General features: G+C 43.1%; 1 protein-coding gene across 2 annotated transcripts in view; it reads left to right on the forward strand.

The window, feature by feature from the left end:
- RGS6 (regulator of G protein signaling 6) overlaps positions 1–18470 on the forward strand; it is a 253427-nt gene that overhangs the window by 222175 nt on the left and 12782 nt on the right. Inside the window, exons 17-18 of one of the 2 annotated variants that reach the window (XM_031505010.2) lie at positions 4371–4460; positions 12214–12267. In XM_031505010.2, the coding sequence (XP_031360870.1) occupies positions 4371–4460; positions 12214–12267 (144 nt within the window). The remainder of the gene's footprint in view (positions 1–4370; positions 4461–12213; positions 12268–18470) is intronic. The other variant, XM_031505011.2, reaches the window with a different exon arrangement.

Raw genomic sequence — 18470 nt, forward strand, 5'->3', positions numbered from 1 at the left:
TAGAAGATCATGTACAGAGAGTATGCTCAGTAAAGCTGGACAGCCCCTAGGACCACTGCATATTTTCCCCATCATGGAAGAGATGTGATTCAGGTGCATAAAACACAAAAGAGGATCTGCCTTCTCATGATGAGATGCAAGCAGATCCCATTGCCTCTGTTGCTTTGGTTCAAGAGCTGGGAAACAACAGTCATGGGAACATTTGAAAGCAAACCCACTTTGCTTGCATGAGCCTTGTAAGGGATTTGTTTGCTTCCTGGAGATAGAATCCACTGCACTTAGAAAAGCAGATTCTTGTGCCAGTCTCCATGTTAGACTGACATTTCCCAATGTGCACTCTTTGTCAGGGGGAGTATCAGTACAGCCAGCACTCATCAGCAGCATGCTGTGTGAGGGACTGAGTGACTGGTCAGCTCAAAGAACCAGCTTGCCAGGGCTTCCTCACGCATGTCAAGTCAGTCCCTGTCTCCACCTGGAGCTGCCACTGCAGTGGCCTGAGAAAGAGCTGGCAAGGCTGCAGGGGAGACCAGTGGGACACATGATGCCTGTGAACTGCTGGCCAAATCTTTAAAGACTTCTTTTCCTGTCTTTTATCTTGTTTTATAAGCTACCTTGTTTAATGTTTTAATAGATCACTTGGGCAGATTTGTTAGATGATTGTTTCAAATCCTTGGGTTTGCAATGTAACTCCCTAAAGGATTGCTGTCTTAGGGCTGGAGAAGGGAGTTGTGAGACTAAGCCATACTTGGGGACTGGTACATGGCAATGGCTGGGAGAGGCTACATCAGCTAGAAGAAATGGTACTCAGATCTTGTGCAGATAGGGCACAAGAATTTCCCATGGCACTTGTAAAGAAGTGTTGCAGTGATAATTCTGGACAGACTACTCACAGTGCAAGAGACTAGAATGTCTGCAGCTGCATTGTTAAAAGTTACACAGGTAGTGCATTTACTTTTTCTATTTAGGAAACCAGCAGTAGTGAGTTCATTACCCTGTAATAAACAACTTAAAAATGGAGAATTATCTCAGTACAGAGATGGAAAAGTTCAAACTTCTTACCAGCACTGTCGCGTAATGTCACGGAGATTGCGCATGTTTATAAAGACTGGTAAATTTCAGTCTTTAATGTGGATGTCCCTTCTTTTCACCATGTAATAAAAAGGAAAGCTGCTCAGTAAAATAAGAAGTGAGAGACCAGTGGGTTGCAATGATCCAAAGTAAGCTAAAAATCCATGACAGAGAAGGACAAGACAATTTGCACACATTGCACAGAGCAACTAAATCCAAGCCCACACCTCTGCCTGTTGCTCAGGCTTCCACAGAAGAATATGATCAGTTTTTAGCTCTCCAGTAGCCTTCAATGTATTTATGGAATGAGGAGCTACTAAACACTAGCTGTAGGTTCTCCTTAGGAAGTTGCAGTTTCCAGGATGCATAAGAGAAAATAGCTTGGTGGTAAACAACAGAGTAGGCTACAGATCAAAACAAATGTTCCAGTTACTGGCTTTTCCCATCCTGCAGCTCGATTTGGTGTGTAAATGGGCTGTACACACACCACAGCCACAATTTTAGCAGAAATCTTCATGGTGCAGTCTCAGTATGGATTTTCACTGTAGCAATGCAAGTTGTCCTGTACTGTTGCAAACTGGAAGTCAGTCTTTGCTGATCTGAGCAACTGGCTCAGATTTCCAGTAGGTGCTTCAGAAATGCACTATTGTAAAATAAATTACTAGTGTATCATTCATGCCTTCAGTCTAGAGATTGTTGAAAGCAAGCCCTTTGAATTCTTACAATAAAAAAGTAAAGTTTGCTTATGAAGCTATGCATGTCTCTTCCTATGCCAAACCTTCTTTCTTCATTAGCATTCAAAACCTAGAAATAGTTATTCCCTGCTTGATTATATCTGTGGTGATCAGCTGAAAGGTAGCACTGTTGCTGTTTAGTGATTCCAAGATGTGAAAAGCAGAGAAAATGCTTCATATCAATGTGCTAATTGCAATGGCAGCAGAACTGTGGCTGTGCAATAGTCCTGTTTCAGGGAAGGGCTTCGGTTAAGAAGGCAGCTTGTGGTTTATTTCATCTCAGCATCAAAGCAATTTTTTTCTCCTTCTGACTGCCAGTTACTGAGTTGGTACTGTTTTAAGGTCAAATACATGAAGTTGTCTTGACATGAGCAAGAATGATAGTTGTTGCTGGCATAAAGGTGGGTCATATGGCCAGCCTTGTGTGTTCTCCTTTGCCTCTGTCTGTGTGGCAATGAAAACTGGAAGCTATTTTCCAAAAATGTTATCATCATGTTTCAGACCCAACACAGTTGTCTGATCACTGGTGAAGAAACCATTTGGAGCCCAAAGACAGTAAAAAACCTAATCACATCTAGCAAAATATCAGTATAAATATCCCTGTCACTTATGTTGCACACCATGTTGCCTCAGCCACAGCACCTTCCTGCCCACCTCAGCACATGTCCCACCAGCACTCTGCATGTAGGCTGCTGTAAAGAGGACCACTAAAAGCATGAAGGCTCTGGAGACCCCTCAGGCCCTTTACTGTGCCCACTTACTCATCAGTCTCCTCATGGTCCTGGAAAAGAACCAGTTAGGTGGGTTTGTTTCCCAGGTAGTTACAAAGAACTCATTAGGAGGACATTGAGTCTCCTTGGAAACCTTAAGATGTAGCAGTACAGGCAAACTGGTTGAGGTATGGTTGGGTTTAAATCAGCAGAGTTTATGCTAGTTGAAGTATTTAAGAGAGAATTGATGTTGAAAATCCTTATTCACGTGAGAGAATACAAACCTTTTGATGATCATATCCATGATGTGCATTATTTACCCTCTTCTTGTCTTAGGGTGTACTTGGCTCCCTCTGTCCTGCAGAAATAGAACAAATGTCCCACAGGTGGATGTCAAACCTCATGGAAATGCTGTACATTAGGATGTACTGTACTGTGCCCTACCATGTCTTTTTCTGAAGTAAGAAGGGTGACAGTTGCTAAATAGCTTTATATGAATGATTCTATTGCAAAATTCTGTTTTGGCCTTTGGATAGATAGTGCTGTGCAAATGAAAATGAGGATCTGTCAAGACTAAAAGAAAGTATGAAAATTAGCCAGTAAAAATTATTCCACACCAGGATGTAGCTCAAAGAATACATTTATGCTGTGTAGAAGGAAAACCAGTGGCCCTCACAGGACTACACTAAATAGTGTAAGAAAGCTGAATTAAGTAGTTCTTCTGTGTACAGGCAGGTCATTGCTAATTACCCGTGATGGTGAAGATAAGGGAATTCTGCTTGGCTTGTTAACACACTGAAATAAGCTATGCGACTTCTGTCTGGTTTGGTTCTTCTAAAGTTTCATGTACAATGGCTTTGGGTCAGGAGAGACTATTTTGTGTTGTATAATTCACTATAGATAATAGATAGTCACTGCTCATTGACTTCATAAAAGTGCAAAGTCTAAGAGAAAGGTCCAAGGTACCTGTTTTTCTCTTGAGCCCTTAGGTTGTTCTCAATCACTATTTGGTCAAAATATTTTGATTTGATTTTCCTGGTGTTTGGGATAATATCTTTTGTGAATCCAGGGATTACTAGGAGAAAAGCTGACTGTATTAAGGGATTCTCAGCAGGAAAGTAAAGCTAAGCGAGAAAATTAGAAAAGGGTATGCATTAAGTTCTGCTTCAATGAAATACCACTTTTTAAATTTGAAGATACACATAGTAAGTGCTCTCAGAGCAAACTAGTAACAACAGTTTGACTTAAGACCCTAAGAAAGAGACTCATCCAATGTAACTTTATACATAGGATGTAGCTATCCACATCGGAGCTAGTCATGTAACTTCTCTGCACAGTCACCACATATATGGGCTTTTTCAGGACATTAACACGTTGACTTACCTGAGTGCATGTCTAAAGTGGAGATTAAATGTGTGCAAGTATCAGTTCCCCCCCAGGAACAGGATGGGAGTGCTGAGTGATTGTTCAAGTATCTGTAACTGGTAAAATGAAACCTAATCTATGAGACAGTTTCTGGTATTTATTTCTTCTTTCCAGGGTAGACACTTTCTTATAATCTGGGGACTTCAGAGACTTGCAGTCTTTGCAGAATAATCCTGATGAGTGAATAATGTGTGCCAGCCTTTGGGGTGAAGGCTGTCTCTTTGTTTTGTGTTCATACAACCCCAGGCACAGCAGAATCTTGCCCCAGGATGGCCCTCATGTACACTACCACAACACAGATAATCAATAACAGCAGACTTAATTAGAACTCTGATCAGTCTCTCTTCCTTCCAATTCTCCATGTTTTAAGTTCCTGTGATGTCTAAATGAGGTTTGATAACAATTCTCTGTCTCTCATTCCCCCATCCCACAGGAGCACATTTACAAGCTGATGAAGAGTGACAGCTACGCGCGCTTTCTGCGTTCGAATGCTTACCAGGACTTACTGCTGGCAAAGAAGAAGGTATCTGTTGGAAAGGACATGCTTGCATCTCTTAGCACATCTTGATTCTCGCCTGCTGCTTGCTGCTAGTGTGAAAGTGAAAATATTGTTTGCTTTTTTTTTCCCTTTAAGAAGGCAATGAGCACTTTTATCTTCTTCACTGGGAGCATGGCATCCATGTGCACAGCCTCAGCATGAGTTTTGAGGAAAACATGGTGACCCAAGGTAAAAGTGTGGGAAGGTGTTTGTCTTGCACAGCTGTCTCCCAAAGTCAGATCAGGCAATACAAATAGTATTACCTCTTTCTCATGGAAAAGATGGTATGTGATATGAGAAGCAGAACCCATCAATCTGTTCATTACTGGTGCAAAATTCAACTGTTAAGGTTTTCACCTCCCTAGTCTCACCATGTGATATTCCCTTTGGACGCCTTACCTCTAGATTCTCCTGCAGCAATTCCCATCCTCCTTTCCCGTGCTTTTGCCTCTCCAGAGATGCTTCCTTTTCCTCAGAGACAAGAAATAATTGCAATGCATGTAGTAATCAAAAATTCCAGCCACACACATTGTCTCACAGGATATATGTGTTTGAGCTCTTAGCCTTTTTGGTATCTGCATGAGCTCTGTCAGCACCATGATTCTGTCAGGAGCCTCCAGATCAGGGTAGTAAAGGAGTAGTTATGTAGAGTTACAATTCCTGCCGTTTGAGTCCCCTCTTTCTAAGGAGTCTAGGAGATAAGCTACTGATTTCTGCATTTGTGGCTGTGCTCAAATGCTTCCTGCAACTCCTGATTAATTCCCATAGCTCTGTGTGTGTGTCTGTGTGCATGTGCATGCCACGTACATGTGTGTATGTCCCACTTGCATTTGGCTCCCAGGACTATACATAAACTGACTCCTGACTACTGCAGCCTGAATGTGTGGTTTCCCATCACCCTCTTCCCTGCTGTTTTTCTGCTGCATTCTCTGTGTGCTGCCAAATTACATTGCATCGGCACAATACAATGAAATCCCAGTGGTATTTCTGTCCTGATTGTCATTGTGTGCCCTAAAAAGCATGCATATGGTGACAAAAGGAGACAAGCCCCTCTGTCTGCTGTGCCTGCAACTGCTGGCAGGTGGATTTGCAAAAGGTAGTGGAGGGCAGCAGTCAGCCTTCTGTTTCAAAATTTCTGGTCTGAGACAGCATAAACCAGTGCTGCTTGTATTTAGAAGGATTAGACCTGACTTAATTCAGAGACTGGGGAATCAAGGAGGTGTGAGGCAAAGTCTTCTGATGGTATAAACCATAAAAGCCTCTGCCATCTTCCTACCCCCAGCAGCTTATGCCCCTCACTACCCCCCAGTCTCCACTGAGCACATGAGGGTTCATGTGCTTGAAAGCCAGGAGAGCTTTCTCCTCCCAGCCAAACCCATTCAAACCAAAGGTTTATTTTTTTGCAATACTTGTTTGCTGTCAGATCAAGCCCTGGATGTGTCAGCATGACATCCTCTTCGACCCGCAAACTGCCGCAGGAGCAGGTTTTGGTGTCATGTTAACACAACCGTGAAAGTAAGAATCAAGTTTCTTTTAGAAAGAGCTGTTGGTGCACAAGTAAACAAATGAATGCACAAAAAAGGCATGAGTAGATCTGTGCAGATGCATCGTTCATCAGCTGTACATTATGCAGGAGGGGAGTTGGTGTTACTCCAGAGTCTGTAAAACTCTTTGCAACCACATTACATTGTGTTGGGTAAGTGAATGTTTAGGAAACAGTAGGTACAGAGATGATGATAGAGCATGACATTTCTGTACACTGAGCTACGTGGTCCTATCTTTAGGACATTTGCTGCAGCTTGGAGAGGCAGCCTTTTAAAATTCCTCTAAATAGCTAGAAAGCAAGGGAATTAAAAGAGGAACCCAGTGACACATCAGAGCCTGCATAGATAGAGGATTTGGTTTAAAGCCTGCAAACAAAGTCCTAGATTTACTAATGTAAATAGAAATTCACTGGTGTTCTTTAAGTTGTGATGAGTACATCTCTCTGAGGCCTGTCTTTCCCCAAAGTCATTATCCTCACATGGCTTGTATACCACACTGATATGACATCGCTTACTTTCATTACTGAAAATAAGTTTTGTCAGAAGCACAGCATGATGGACATGGGGTAAAAAGAGTTGCTTGCTCTAAGCAAATGCACTGCGGCTTCAAATTCCCACATTAATGTTTTGTCGATAAGTTTGTGTCATTTGGGATATTTTGGCCTCCACATTGGGTTATGGCAAACTGAGAGGGCAAGAAAAAGGGAAAGGTAGTTTGTGTGGCTAGAGCACAGAACTGGCAACCATAAAATCTGTGTGCTTTCCCTGGTTGCCCCAATTAATTTCTTGTCTGAGCTTGGGGAAAAAAAATCAACCTTCCCTGCCTTATATCCTCCTCTTTTTCAAAGGGCAATAATAATAGTTCAGCAGAGAGATGCCAAAGCTCGATTAGTGCTTCTAAACATACTTCATATTTCTGGTATTTGTAAAATACTGTAGGTTTAAAGAGTTACTTTCTTCTGCACCATACAATAACCACATATGAGAGAGCTTTCCCTGCCTGCTCTGGGAGTACAGTAATGGAGGGTGAAGAACTTCTGGGTTGGGATTGAGATACAATGACAGAATTATGAGGGGAACATACTGTTCACACCACTAACTGATGCAAGACAGCAGACATAGGCTGTGTACAGACCAGACATACATATTTTGTTAATCCATTTTAGATGTTTTTCTCCATTCTTCCCAGTGTCATTATTGCAAGTAACCACACTATTACTGGCCTCAATCCTGCAGATTCATGGTGCTCAGCAGGGAACATGAGGTTGGCCTCCAGCAAGGGTGTGATTGGAAGCAGTGAGCTGCAGAGGGGAAAAACTGGGTGTGTAGCCTTCTGCCTTGAACAGAAGGCCTCCTCCCTGCCAAGCTGGAGGAGAGACAAGAGCACAGCCCTGTCCTCAGGAGGAATGGCCATATGCCCAACCCAACTGGAGCTCTGGGCCTCCATTCCCAGCTCCCTCTCTGCAGCAGGTAGAAGTCATGGATCTGCTGAAAGTGTCTGTCTCGGTAGTGAAGGGCTGGATGTGCTGAGATCCCTGAGTGATTCGCTGTGTTTTATTTGTGCATCTATGCAACACGCCCCACTGGTGCTACACAGAGTCAAGCACTAACCTGCTCCTGTCTCTGCTGATGCACCTTGCTGCAGAGTACTTACAGCAGGTAATCACCACTGCATTGCCCTCTAGCCCTTCTCCACAGTAGCCAAATGGTGGCTGGATGTCCTTAGACAGCAGTGATCCACCTGTCAGGACAAGTGCTGTGACAAACCTCCTCAGTCAAGACAAGGAGGTATTTTGGCACAGTGACTTGGCTGCAGAGCAGGGGTTTATTCCCTGGGGAAAGAGCATTGTAGGTTAGTTAGTGCACCATGGAAGGGGATGTGAGTGCACAGGAACTTTTGTTAATGGTGAAGAAGCAGTCAGACACGTGATCTGCTAGTTATTTTTGCCGAGAAGGGAGTGAAAGGAACAGAAGAGACCTCGAGGTACTTTCCATTACTCACTTTAAAGGTGAAACAGTGACATTGGTTGGCTTCTCTGCATTAGCTGAAGTGGCAGCTGAACTGACAGTCTGGTGTTCATGTCAGCCTGGGATGGGGTGGCTTCCTGCCATCCAGCCTTGCCCATAGGCAGGGAAGCATCCTGGAAAGACTCACAGCTGTAGTGCAGACAGGCTGTGAAGCCATGGGAGTGAGCCCTGCAGCAGTGAGGGAAGAGCAGGTTGGTATTTTCTTGGTTTAGAGCATTGTTTTGCTCTCCAGCTGGTTTAGGGAAGTGTGAATTCACCATGATCCTATTCAAATGAACACATAATATATGCAAAATACTCCGGCCACTTGGTAGTACTGTTCATACCCTTTGATTTCTCACTTTGAACAGGTATATGTGACCACCTAAAAATCCCAGGATCTGCTCCTGGCCTTTTTTGAACCCAGGGCCAGTGATATTATTATCCTTTATTTTTATCTGATGCCATTCCCTCTGGAACACATTATTTTTTACCAAGTTCAAAATAAACCCCACTTCACACCCCAGAGTTTCATACCAGAAAAAAAAGGATTCAATAGCCAACAAAATAAATTCATGGAGGGAGGGAGAGAGGGAGGGAGGTAGAGAATTTTGCAGACCCTATGTTCAGAAGACTGAGTTTCTATATGTATTTCCCTAGCTCTTTTCAGATCCCTGGCAAAAAGCATCAGCGAGGGGATACTTAAGAGCTTCTTGCCATGAGGAGCAGGCTCAATTTCCAGCACACACCTTTTGAAGCATTGCTTTTAACCACACCCCCCGTTGCCAGCTGCGCTGTATTGTCCAGGAAGGTTCCTGTTGCAGATTATGTCCCCTTCTCAGTCTCATCAGGGCACACATGGCCAGTTTGATTCAGTGGCAGGACTTGTCTTGAATGTTATAAAGATGCTGAGCAATTTTGTTATCATTACTTTTAATAGTCAGTGTCAGCTTGTTTTCTTAACTTTTCTTCTATTTAATTTCCATGCAAGCAGAATCTACACAAAGGAACTTAAAAGTTTGGATGGCTGGGTAAATGATTAAGAAAAAGAAAAATTTGGAGAAGCCAGTCAGTATTTAGTGAATGGCTTCTATGCGGTGAGCTCTGTTTTTCTGTTGTTTGCCTGGACTGAGAGGATTTCATCTGATGGTTGTTTCATATTTTATCCAAATACGTATGTCCTTTGCCATTAGCTGGTGGAGTCTGTTGGTGTATTTACTGGCAAAGATTGCATTTTTTGCACCTGGAAGGACTGCATGACCTGGCATGCACATGTGTTTGTCTGCCTTTGCCCCTTTGCACACACAGTGTATGTTTGTGCAAAGGCTGCTGTGGCTGTTGCAGCAGACAATAGCTCCAGGGTACACACCCCAGGTCTGTTACCAGCACTGGGATAGGTGTTATTGGGTCCTTCAATTATTTTTCTTTTTTGCACTTTGTTATTTTTTAATTTTCTTCATCTGGTGTGGAAGGCAGGCTCCCCAGCTCAGCCCTGTGCTGCAGAGCTGTGGGCAGGCATTCTCTGCACGGCAGGCAGCCAGCCACACGGGCAAGCAAGACAGGAAGAGCCAGCGAGCTGAACAGCCAGCACCCACACCCACGGACATTCAAACTGCTCAAGCCAGCTCATCACTCTGCAGGCAGCCTGCCTCAGCTGCTTTTCATTTCACTAGAAAATGTCATGCTTTGACTCAGAGCTGGATGCTATGGGGACGAGCTTTCCACGCATCCAGCTGGTCCCAGCCTTCCACCGCCATGCCAAATGTGCAGAGTGACTGCAGACCTTGCTTTGCAAGGCGCTTCTGTGAGACAGACACTGTTGGTGCTCTATGTGGCTCCTTCTCTACACGTCCTCACTTGTGGTAGGCAGCAAATAGCCTTGGGTGGGGGCCCCTGTATCAGATAAGCTCTCAGCACCTCAACAAGGTGCTCACCTCAACCTCACCATCTTTAAAGACCACCATCCCGCCTTTCTGCTGGGTGGGAAGATGCATCACCTTGCTGGTAGAAAAAACAGATATACTAAATTTTGACAGTGCGTGCAGGGGCACTGTGTGGCCTGTATAGCAGCTCACTGTCCTTTGACCCCAGTGCACACCAGAGCTCCACTTCAAAATGTACTTCACACTGTCAGACACTGATTTTCCAGCCTGCAGCAATATCATGCTGCAGACTTTGAGTGCCTTGCTCCCTTCAGTAGCCTTGCAGAACATTCAATCTTTTGTTCAGGTATTTCTTCTCCTGAAATTGTGTCTTTAACTTGGCTGCTAGTGGGTCTTACCACCTGCATAGAGGCTCAGTGCCCAGCTGGACACTGCTCTCCTCAGTCCTGTTCACTGGGACATGTCTAGCCAAAGTGGCAGGAATGCAGCTTCTCTCCGTCACCTCTGCTGTCTTGGGTTGTAGGGACACCACTGAGGCTACTTCCAAGAGAGAATCTGTGATGCTCTGAGCACTTGCATGGCTCTAATACTCAGCCAAAGAGTGTTGATAATGTTTCTTTTGCCTTTTCTCTCCTCTCACATGCAAGGAGAGGCAATTAACCCTTGGATTGGTGCATGTTAAATACTCCTTTGGGGACCATTGGACTGGGTATGTGACTGCCTTTCTGCCAGCCAGAAAGGCTCCTTTATTGCTTGGTACTTGCTTTGAGGCCTTGGCTCCATCCTCTGTGTGGGCTAAAATGATGTGCCTCTACCTTTCACTTTTGATAGCTCTTTGGGTCATCAGAGCTGATTCCGTGGCTTCCTCAAATGCTTGTAAGTGTGGAGGTTGCTTATTTCTTTCTTCTAGACAAAGAATATTGCTTGTCTTAAAAGGGCCTTTTTGGTCTCATATTTGGTGATGCAGCAGGGACGATTTGCCCCATTTCTCCATAAGATGCTTAAGACTAACCTTGTAGACATCAGAGAACTGTGAAAGCTGTGATAAACATGCAGAAGAATCAAAAGGCTTTGTCTAGACTCAGCTACACAACTTCTCTTCCAATTTATCTGGTATGGTTTTGGCTTCTTTATGGCTTCTCAATCTGATTTTTGTACCGGTCCTTTGCCCTGGGGATTGTTACTGCAGCTGAATGTGTGGTAGATGGTATGTCAGGTAGGCGCCTCTCCAGTGCAGTGCTTGTTTCCAGTGCACTGCGATGCACCATCATTACTGTGGTTTTCCATTACATATAGCTCCTTATTCCCTTAATGGCAGTTTTATATCCATCTTACCACCCCCATTTTGCTGGCTTGCCACATTAAAATAAGCATCTCTCCTGGAAATTTGTAGTGCCCACAGCTTTCTGACTGCAGTGAGCTTTCTTTTGTAGCATTGAGTTTCTTCTCTCCTCTATAACTATTTTTTTGTCTTAGATATTCAACCAAGCATGCCAATAAATTATTTAGCCCTTTCTTGTTAGTGGCAATTAGATCTCCATTGTGCCAAATTAACGAAGCGATGCAGTGAGCAACTTTCTCAGGGATATGTTAATAAAGCCATGATGGACACACTTGTTTTCTCACAGTGCAATTGAATGTCTTCTTGCATATGAATAGCCCTGTACTCCAGGTACAAAAATATCACTGCCCTGAACTGGTCTGTATCTTTCCATTGTCTTTCAAAGACATGCATATGTTTTCTTGTGTTATGACTTATGGAAATATGCCTCTACTCTTTGGATAAATAGAAGAGTGTAGGTTCACTAGCAGTGAGCCCAGTGGTTGTTTTCTTCCAGTGCCATATTCACTCAGACATTGCTTTTTAATATTGTGAAAGTTACCGTGGTTTGTTTTTTTTTTCATCTCTACGCAAGTAGATGGGAGCCTCTGATAGCTGTTTGGCAGATGTTAACCTGAATCAGACATCCCAGCTTGAACAGTAACAGAAGGAAAATTCAGTGAACAAGAAATCAATACCAACAGCTGTAAGACACAGCTATGCACAGACATATATGAACCATTCAAAAAACTCACAGGGGAAAAGTGACATTCTCTGAGAGTACAAGTAGTGATGTCTCTCATTCTTAGAGGTATTTTGATTTCTTATGTTTGCTGTTGCAAACAATTATTTCTGCTTTTTACATTTTTTACAACTTTTCCTTCTTGCTGCTTCCTTATATTTTGCTGCTGTTTTAAAAGACTGCATTTAAGCTGAAGGGTTTTTTTCTGTATTTTTATCTCCCTACTTCGTTCCCTGTTAAGCCAGAGAATGAGCAAGGTCGTAGAACTTCTCTAGAAAAGTTCACTCGCAGCGTGGTAAGTTCCTTTTCTTTTCCCTCCTCCCTTTCCTCAGAACTTCATTTTCAGTTGGGGAAAATGTGGATGCTCAACTTTTTATTTCATCCTTTATTTTTGCAGCTAGCATCTTTATATGCAGCTTCTCTCTTAATACCATAGCTCATCTAAATAATAGCTCTAAAAAAGGGGCTGGGGGAAGAAATGGCATAATGCTCATTCTAGCTTATCATCATTGCAAAAGCAAATTGATTTTTTTGTCTAGAATCAAATACAAAGTTGCCTTTTTGCTACATTCCCACTACAGTATTTGCTGTGGCTTTTCCTTGCACAATGAAGTAGAAGAGCATGGTTCTCATAGCTCCATTGCAACAGTATCTGTAAAATTCCCTTGTGCATGGATAATGATACCTCACATACACATCCACCCACAGCACTGCAGCCGCTTCCTCCGTTGCCCCCATGTGTCAGTGCTCATGTAAATAGTGATGTGCAATACCCTTTGCCTTATGCATGATACGGATACCGGAAAAGGAGCACAGTCACAGCAGGAAACATGACACTTAAATCTTCTAGGAGACAGAGGGACCTCAAGGGCAGCGGGCAGATGTCTTCCCTTTTTGTCCTTCATTAGTCTCCAACCTCCAGCTGGTCTGTCCAGGGCTTGGACAAGGCTTGCTTGCCCTGCTTGCATTCAGGGATCTGACTGTGCAGCAATTTTTCTACAGAACAGGAAAAGCAGGTAGAGGGGACAGGACCAGAGGCAGATACTGCAAGTGGAGTGGAGTAGCAGAGGTATTGGACTGCACAGGCTGTGTTTTGAGCTGCACCAAAAGCAGCGTGGCCAACAGGTTGTGAAAGAGGATTCTGCCCCTCTGCTTTGCCCTCATGAGACCCCCACCTGGAGTATTGCATGCAGCTCTAGAGTCCCCAGGACAGGAAAAGCTGAATCCAGAGGAGGACCACAAAGCTGATTAGAGGAATAGAGTACCTCTTCTACAAGGAAAGGTTGAGAAAATTTGGTTTGTTCAGTCTAGAAAGTGAACACTTTGGGATTACCTAATTGTGGCCATCCAATACTTTAAAGGAGCCTACAAGAAAGATGAGAGGGACTTTTTACAAGAGCACATTGTGACAGGACAAGGGCAAACTAAAACAGAGTAAGTTCAGATTGGATGTTAGAATAAAATCTTTATTGTGACGGTGGTGAGGCAGTGAAGCAGGCTACCCAGAGAACCTGCAAATGTTCCATCCCAGGAGGTGTTCAAGTACAGGGTCGATGGAGCCCTGAGCAACCTGGTCTAATGAAAGGTCCCCCTGCCTCTGACAGGGGGGTTGGAACTAGATGATCTTTAAGGTTCCCACCCAAAGCATTCTATGAGTCTATGACATTCTTGCATGTGTGTATATATATATGTATATTTATATGTACACTACATAAACACACATGGTATATAAATATAGTACCTTTGTAAACCCTGAGAGAAACAGGAAGCTGTGCAGGTAAGTGTGAGCTGCTCTAGAGCAAATAAGCCAAGAGCAGTTCTTCCTGACACTGCTGTGCTACTGTGCAAGCAAACCCAAATGTAACATACAAGGCTTTGTAGTACATCCACTGGCAGACTTCCTGGGGAATGTATTTATAAAGCTAATGCATATGCACACATTTAAAATATGTTGATACAAAATATATCACTATGCCCATCTGCATATTTACTGCTTTCTAAGAGTCTGCCAGGGAGAGGAGTAGGAAAGATTTTTTAAATTTTTTTTAAAACAAACTATGCAGAAATATTTATATCGAGTGGTAAATTCTGCTCCCAGATTTGCCAAGTACGTAGAAGAGTAACTCTCACTTTACTAGACTGGCTGGGTTTATAGTTGCACAGCCAAAGATGGATTTTTCTCTTGCATTTGATTTGAAGGGTAACTTGACAAGCTAAGTTTGGGATGCTATGATTTGAATGCAAGTGGCTGTAAAGAAAATTGTAGTAGATTGGTCAGCACTGTAGTTAATTTTTGTCTTACTGGCTAGCATGCTGTAAGTATTTTTTTCATTTCTCTTAATACAGATATAAAATCTCATCTTCTGACAGCATGATAGTTACCAGAACTAGAAAGAATCTGAATTTTTTTATACTTTGCATTATGGCAGTTTGTCATTGCCATCAGATGAGAAAATAGTCACTACGTTGACATGTCACAATGTCCTCAGAGGACAGTATTACAAAAGTGAGAACTTTATGGCATACTCAGGGGTCTGAATTAAGATGAAGTTAATTCTGTATGCTCTACTTCTCTAAAAAGCACTGCAGCTCCCTGACTGTGTAGGAGTCGAGCAGTTCAGCAGTCCATACTTCCAGAACTCCACTATGCTTAAGTGATTGCTCATTACAGGATCACATATTCAAGCTGGCCCTGCACGGGCGTGATGAAGTTAAGTGTATGCTTAAGGTTTGGCTGGAAGAGACCCCCAGTTCGTCTCTCTTCAAGGGAGAAGCACTGAGCCTATTTTGCAAGCAGATTAATATGAGGTCACATTTCCAGTAATGGCTGTAAGAGAAATCTCAAAACCAATAAGGGCTAAAAGTTTCTTTGCCTTAAGGAGCCATAATTGAAGTGAAATCATCTCCTATATTGCCTGAACTATTAATTGCCTGTGGATCTGGGCCACCTCCAGTCTGTGCTTCTTTTCCTGACCCTGAGAAGGCCAGTAGGCCCTGGGAAAATTTTCAGATTTGGCTGTAGGATGTGACCCAGCATTTTGGGAAATTACAGAATAGTTACAGTAGGAAGGGACCTCTGAAGATCACCTAATCCAATTCTCCTGCTTAGGCAGGGTCACCTAGAGCAAGTTACACAGGAATGTGTCCAGGTGGATTTGGACTGTGTCCAAAGGGAGACTCTGTGGCCTCCTCGGGCAGCCTATTCCAGCTCTGCTACCCTCAATGTAAAGAAGTTTAAGGGACATATGTCTGCCAAGCCAATCTCTAACCCAGCCCTCTACATCTAAGAGAAAGTCTCCCTTTCTCCAGCCTTCTTCTCTTACTTCCAAAGTCTGGGATGCCAACCTCAGCACTAAAAACTGAGACATTCAGTAACTGGACCTTCTCTGTGTCTTCTGTCACCAGAACATGCATCTGATTCAGCAGCAGCCCCACTTTTTCCCAAATTTTCCTTTTACTGCTGATGGACTTGTAGAAACCCTTCTTGTTGTACTTCATATCCCTTGCCAGACTTAATTCCAAATAGGCTTTGGCCTTCTTTGTCACATCCCCATATACTCTGACTATTCCTTTAGCCCTCCCACATGGCCAGTTCCTTTTTCCAGATCCCAGAATCTGTTTGAGATTTATTAGAAGCTCCCTGCTCATCCAAAGGGGTCTCCTGCTCCCTTTGCTTGATTTCTTGCCCATGGCGATACACTGGTCTTGAGCCTGGACAAAAGTGATGCTTGAATATTGACCAGCTCTCTTGGACCCCCTTTCTTCTAGAACCCTTCCTTTTACATCATTGTACTCAAATCTGGGGAACTTTGGGGAACATTGCAGGTGGCATAGAGCCAGAGCAGGAGCATGGAGGTAGAGGTTCATGATCCTTTCCTTGCAGAAAATACTGTACTTACAGTGTTGCTTTCCATATCAGAGAAAGCTTGACAAGACCAGACATGTCCAGCATCTTAGACAGGGAGTCTTCACCTGAATGAAAAAAATCAGACTCTCTAAGTTTGCCTTGTCTGGTTTCTTGGGTCCCACTATCTCTTGATTGACAAAGACAGGAAAAAAATGCAACATTTCGGAAAGAGAAACAAAAGAGAAACAGTAAAGCTTTGTGTTGACAAACTACAGAGTATTGCAGGCTTTTTGTCTCTTACTTGAGTTAAGCCCCACCCAAGAAAAATTTTACAGTGCTCCCAAACTGGTGTCCTGTACTGTGTGGAAAGCTGTACACCTGGTTTTGGGAGCACAGACTTGGAAGTGGAAGATATTTTACTCACAGGGCTCCTGCTTATCTCAGTCATAACTCAGGAGTCAGGGATTAGCTCCAGACCATTTGACATACTTTAGCAAGACATCATGAAGTTCTGCTAGGTAACCAGAGGCTTTCCATCTTCACATGGATCAATGGGGAATAAGAAAAAACAGGGCTTTAGATAATTTTTTTTATACCAGTCTTCAATTCCTTGAAGACCCACTGTCTTGTCTTCCTTGGCTTGATACTTTTAACCAACAGAAGGCATCTCATGACTAATGAATGCACCAAGTTTTTGCACCAAATCTTTCTGAAAGCCATGTGCTATCTGGTCCACATTATGACTCTAAAGCAAGATTTTGACAGGGCAATTTTCACTGTGATGATGGTTCACCTTTTACTTCCAGGTGCTTACAAAGTATCAGCTGACACCAGTCATCTAGCGAGGATTGAAGGGCCACATCTGCATGGTGGAGCAGCAGAATGCTACAGGGCACATGCTGCCCAGTGCTGCTGGAGCAGAGGGGTGGCAGATGTCCTTTCTCCTCTCTTCAGGTTTTGAAGAGTCCTCAGAAATACATAGGCAGCACAGTGGTAGAATGAACATCACAATACCTGGCCCCTTTGGCCCTAAGTCAGGCTCCCATGCTCTGGAATCACAAGCTAGGCTGGCTCTTCCATGCTCTCCAGGGTGCCCTGGGGAATGGTCAATATCCTGGAGTGGCAGAGCTGACAGTCTATTGCTTGGGAGCACTTACTAATCCATCTTGTTTCAAAAAGGATGGCACTGTGCATGGTGGCAGGTTTATTTTATTACAATTTTCCTTTTGAATACAACAAGGATTGACATTATGAAAGCAGAGTTAGCCTGTCTTCCCTCTCAAGTGAAGATAAATGGCATCATAAAAATCAGACACCATGTATCATATATGTTATAAATAATATCTAGTATTGAGGTAATAACTTAATTTTAAAGACACACATACACACAAATCCATATATCTACATCTCTCTCTTCTGTCATATTTCATCATCTTACTAATTAAAAGGAGCCTGCTCTACTATTTTTAGCCTTGCAGCCTCAGCCTAGCTGTTTAAACCACTGTAGTTTCCCATCTGCTTTAGAAATTATTTAATAATCAGATAGACAGAAGCTTAGTTCTCATAAGCTGAGATGATCCTTCAGGGCCAAGTGTAGAAGGAAAATATATTTTAATGAGTATGTTTAGGAGAACTACTTCTCCTTTTTGTGTCACAAAGCAAGCCACCAAGTCTCTGCCTAACTTGCACTGGTAACCATTTGCATTTAATAAAGGAGGAGATAGGAGAGGAGTCCTTTGTTGCATCTTGAGCATTATCTCTGAAAGCAGCAATAACAGGGATTAAACCTATGGATACCAGCCTCAGCAGGTAACTTAGATAAATAAGCTTGGACCATCATACCCAAACTTGAATTCAACCTTTCCTAAAATGGCTGTATTCCAAGGAAGGAATTTTCCCTGGAATAAAACAGGTGTTAAAATTTCTGACTCACTGTCCAGGTGGTGACTCAGTGCAAAGACCTCTGGATTTTATTCCCAGTTGATATTCTGTAAGAAAAAAAGGTACACCCACATGTACCACTTTTTAGAAGATAAGAGTTCTCAGTCTTTGTGTTTTAAAGGACCAAGAGAGTGACCAGAGCAGCAATCTATTCTTTAGGCAGAATTTTTACAAATTCTGGCTGAACTGAGGGATGTGGGACACTGTTACACATTATGTTTCTGGATTGGAAAAGGTCTTTACCTGAAGAAGGCAAAGAATCTCTTGTGTAAATTCAATGCAGTGTTGAAAGAAAATAAGGTGAAGGATGAGATGGTCTGTGTTCAAGCTGTGTGGGAAGTAGACTGTAGATTAAGGATGTAAGAATAAGGGTTTTCAAATGACCCTTCTTCAAACTGGACATTTTGGATGGAACATTTTGTACAGCACATCAATGAAGATTGAAGCTTGTCTCAGTTCCCAGACACAAGTTAATTACTGAATCAACAGACTGGCCCAGCTTCATGAACCATAGCATAGGCAAAAGGAGAAGCTGGGAAGCAGGAGCTGCTGTCATCCTTATGTTAGCAGGACCAGTCTAGTGGTTTTGTATTCTCACCCAGAAGCATTGCAGGCAAAGTCCCACATGACATACTTAATACCTGTGGAGCCACCTGGGTTTCTCATGCAAGGATAACTTTTCCAGAAACAAGAATGACTGGAGACCTTGT

The sequence above is a fragment of the Lonchura striata genome, chromosome 6 (genome assembly GCF_046129695.1).
Source record: "Lonchura striata isolate bLonStr1 chromosome 6, bLonStr1.mat, whole genome shotgun sequence".
Taxonomy (NCBI): domain Eukaryota; kingdom Metazoa; phylum Chordata; class Aves; order Passeriformes; family Estrildidae; genus Lonchura; species Lonchura striata.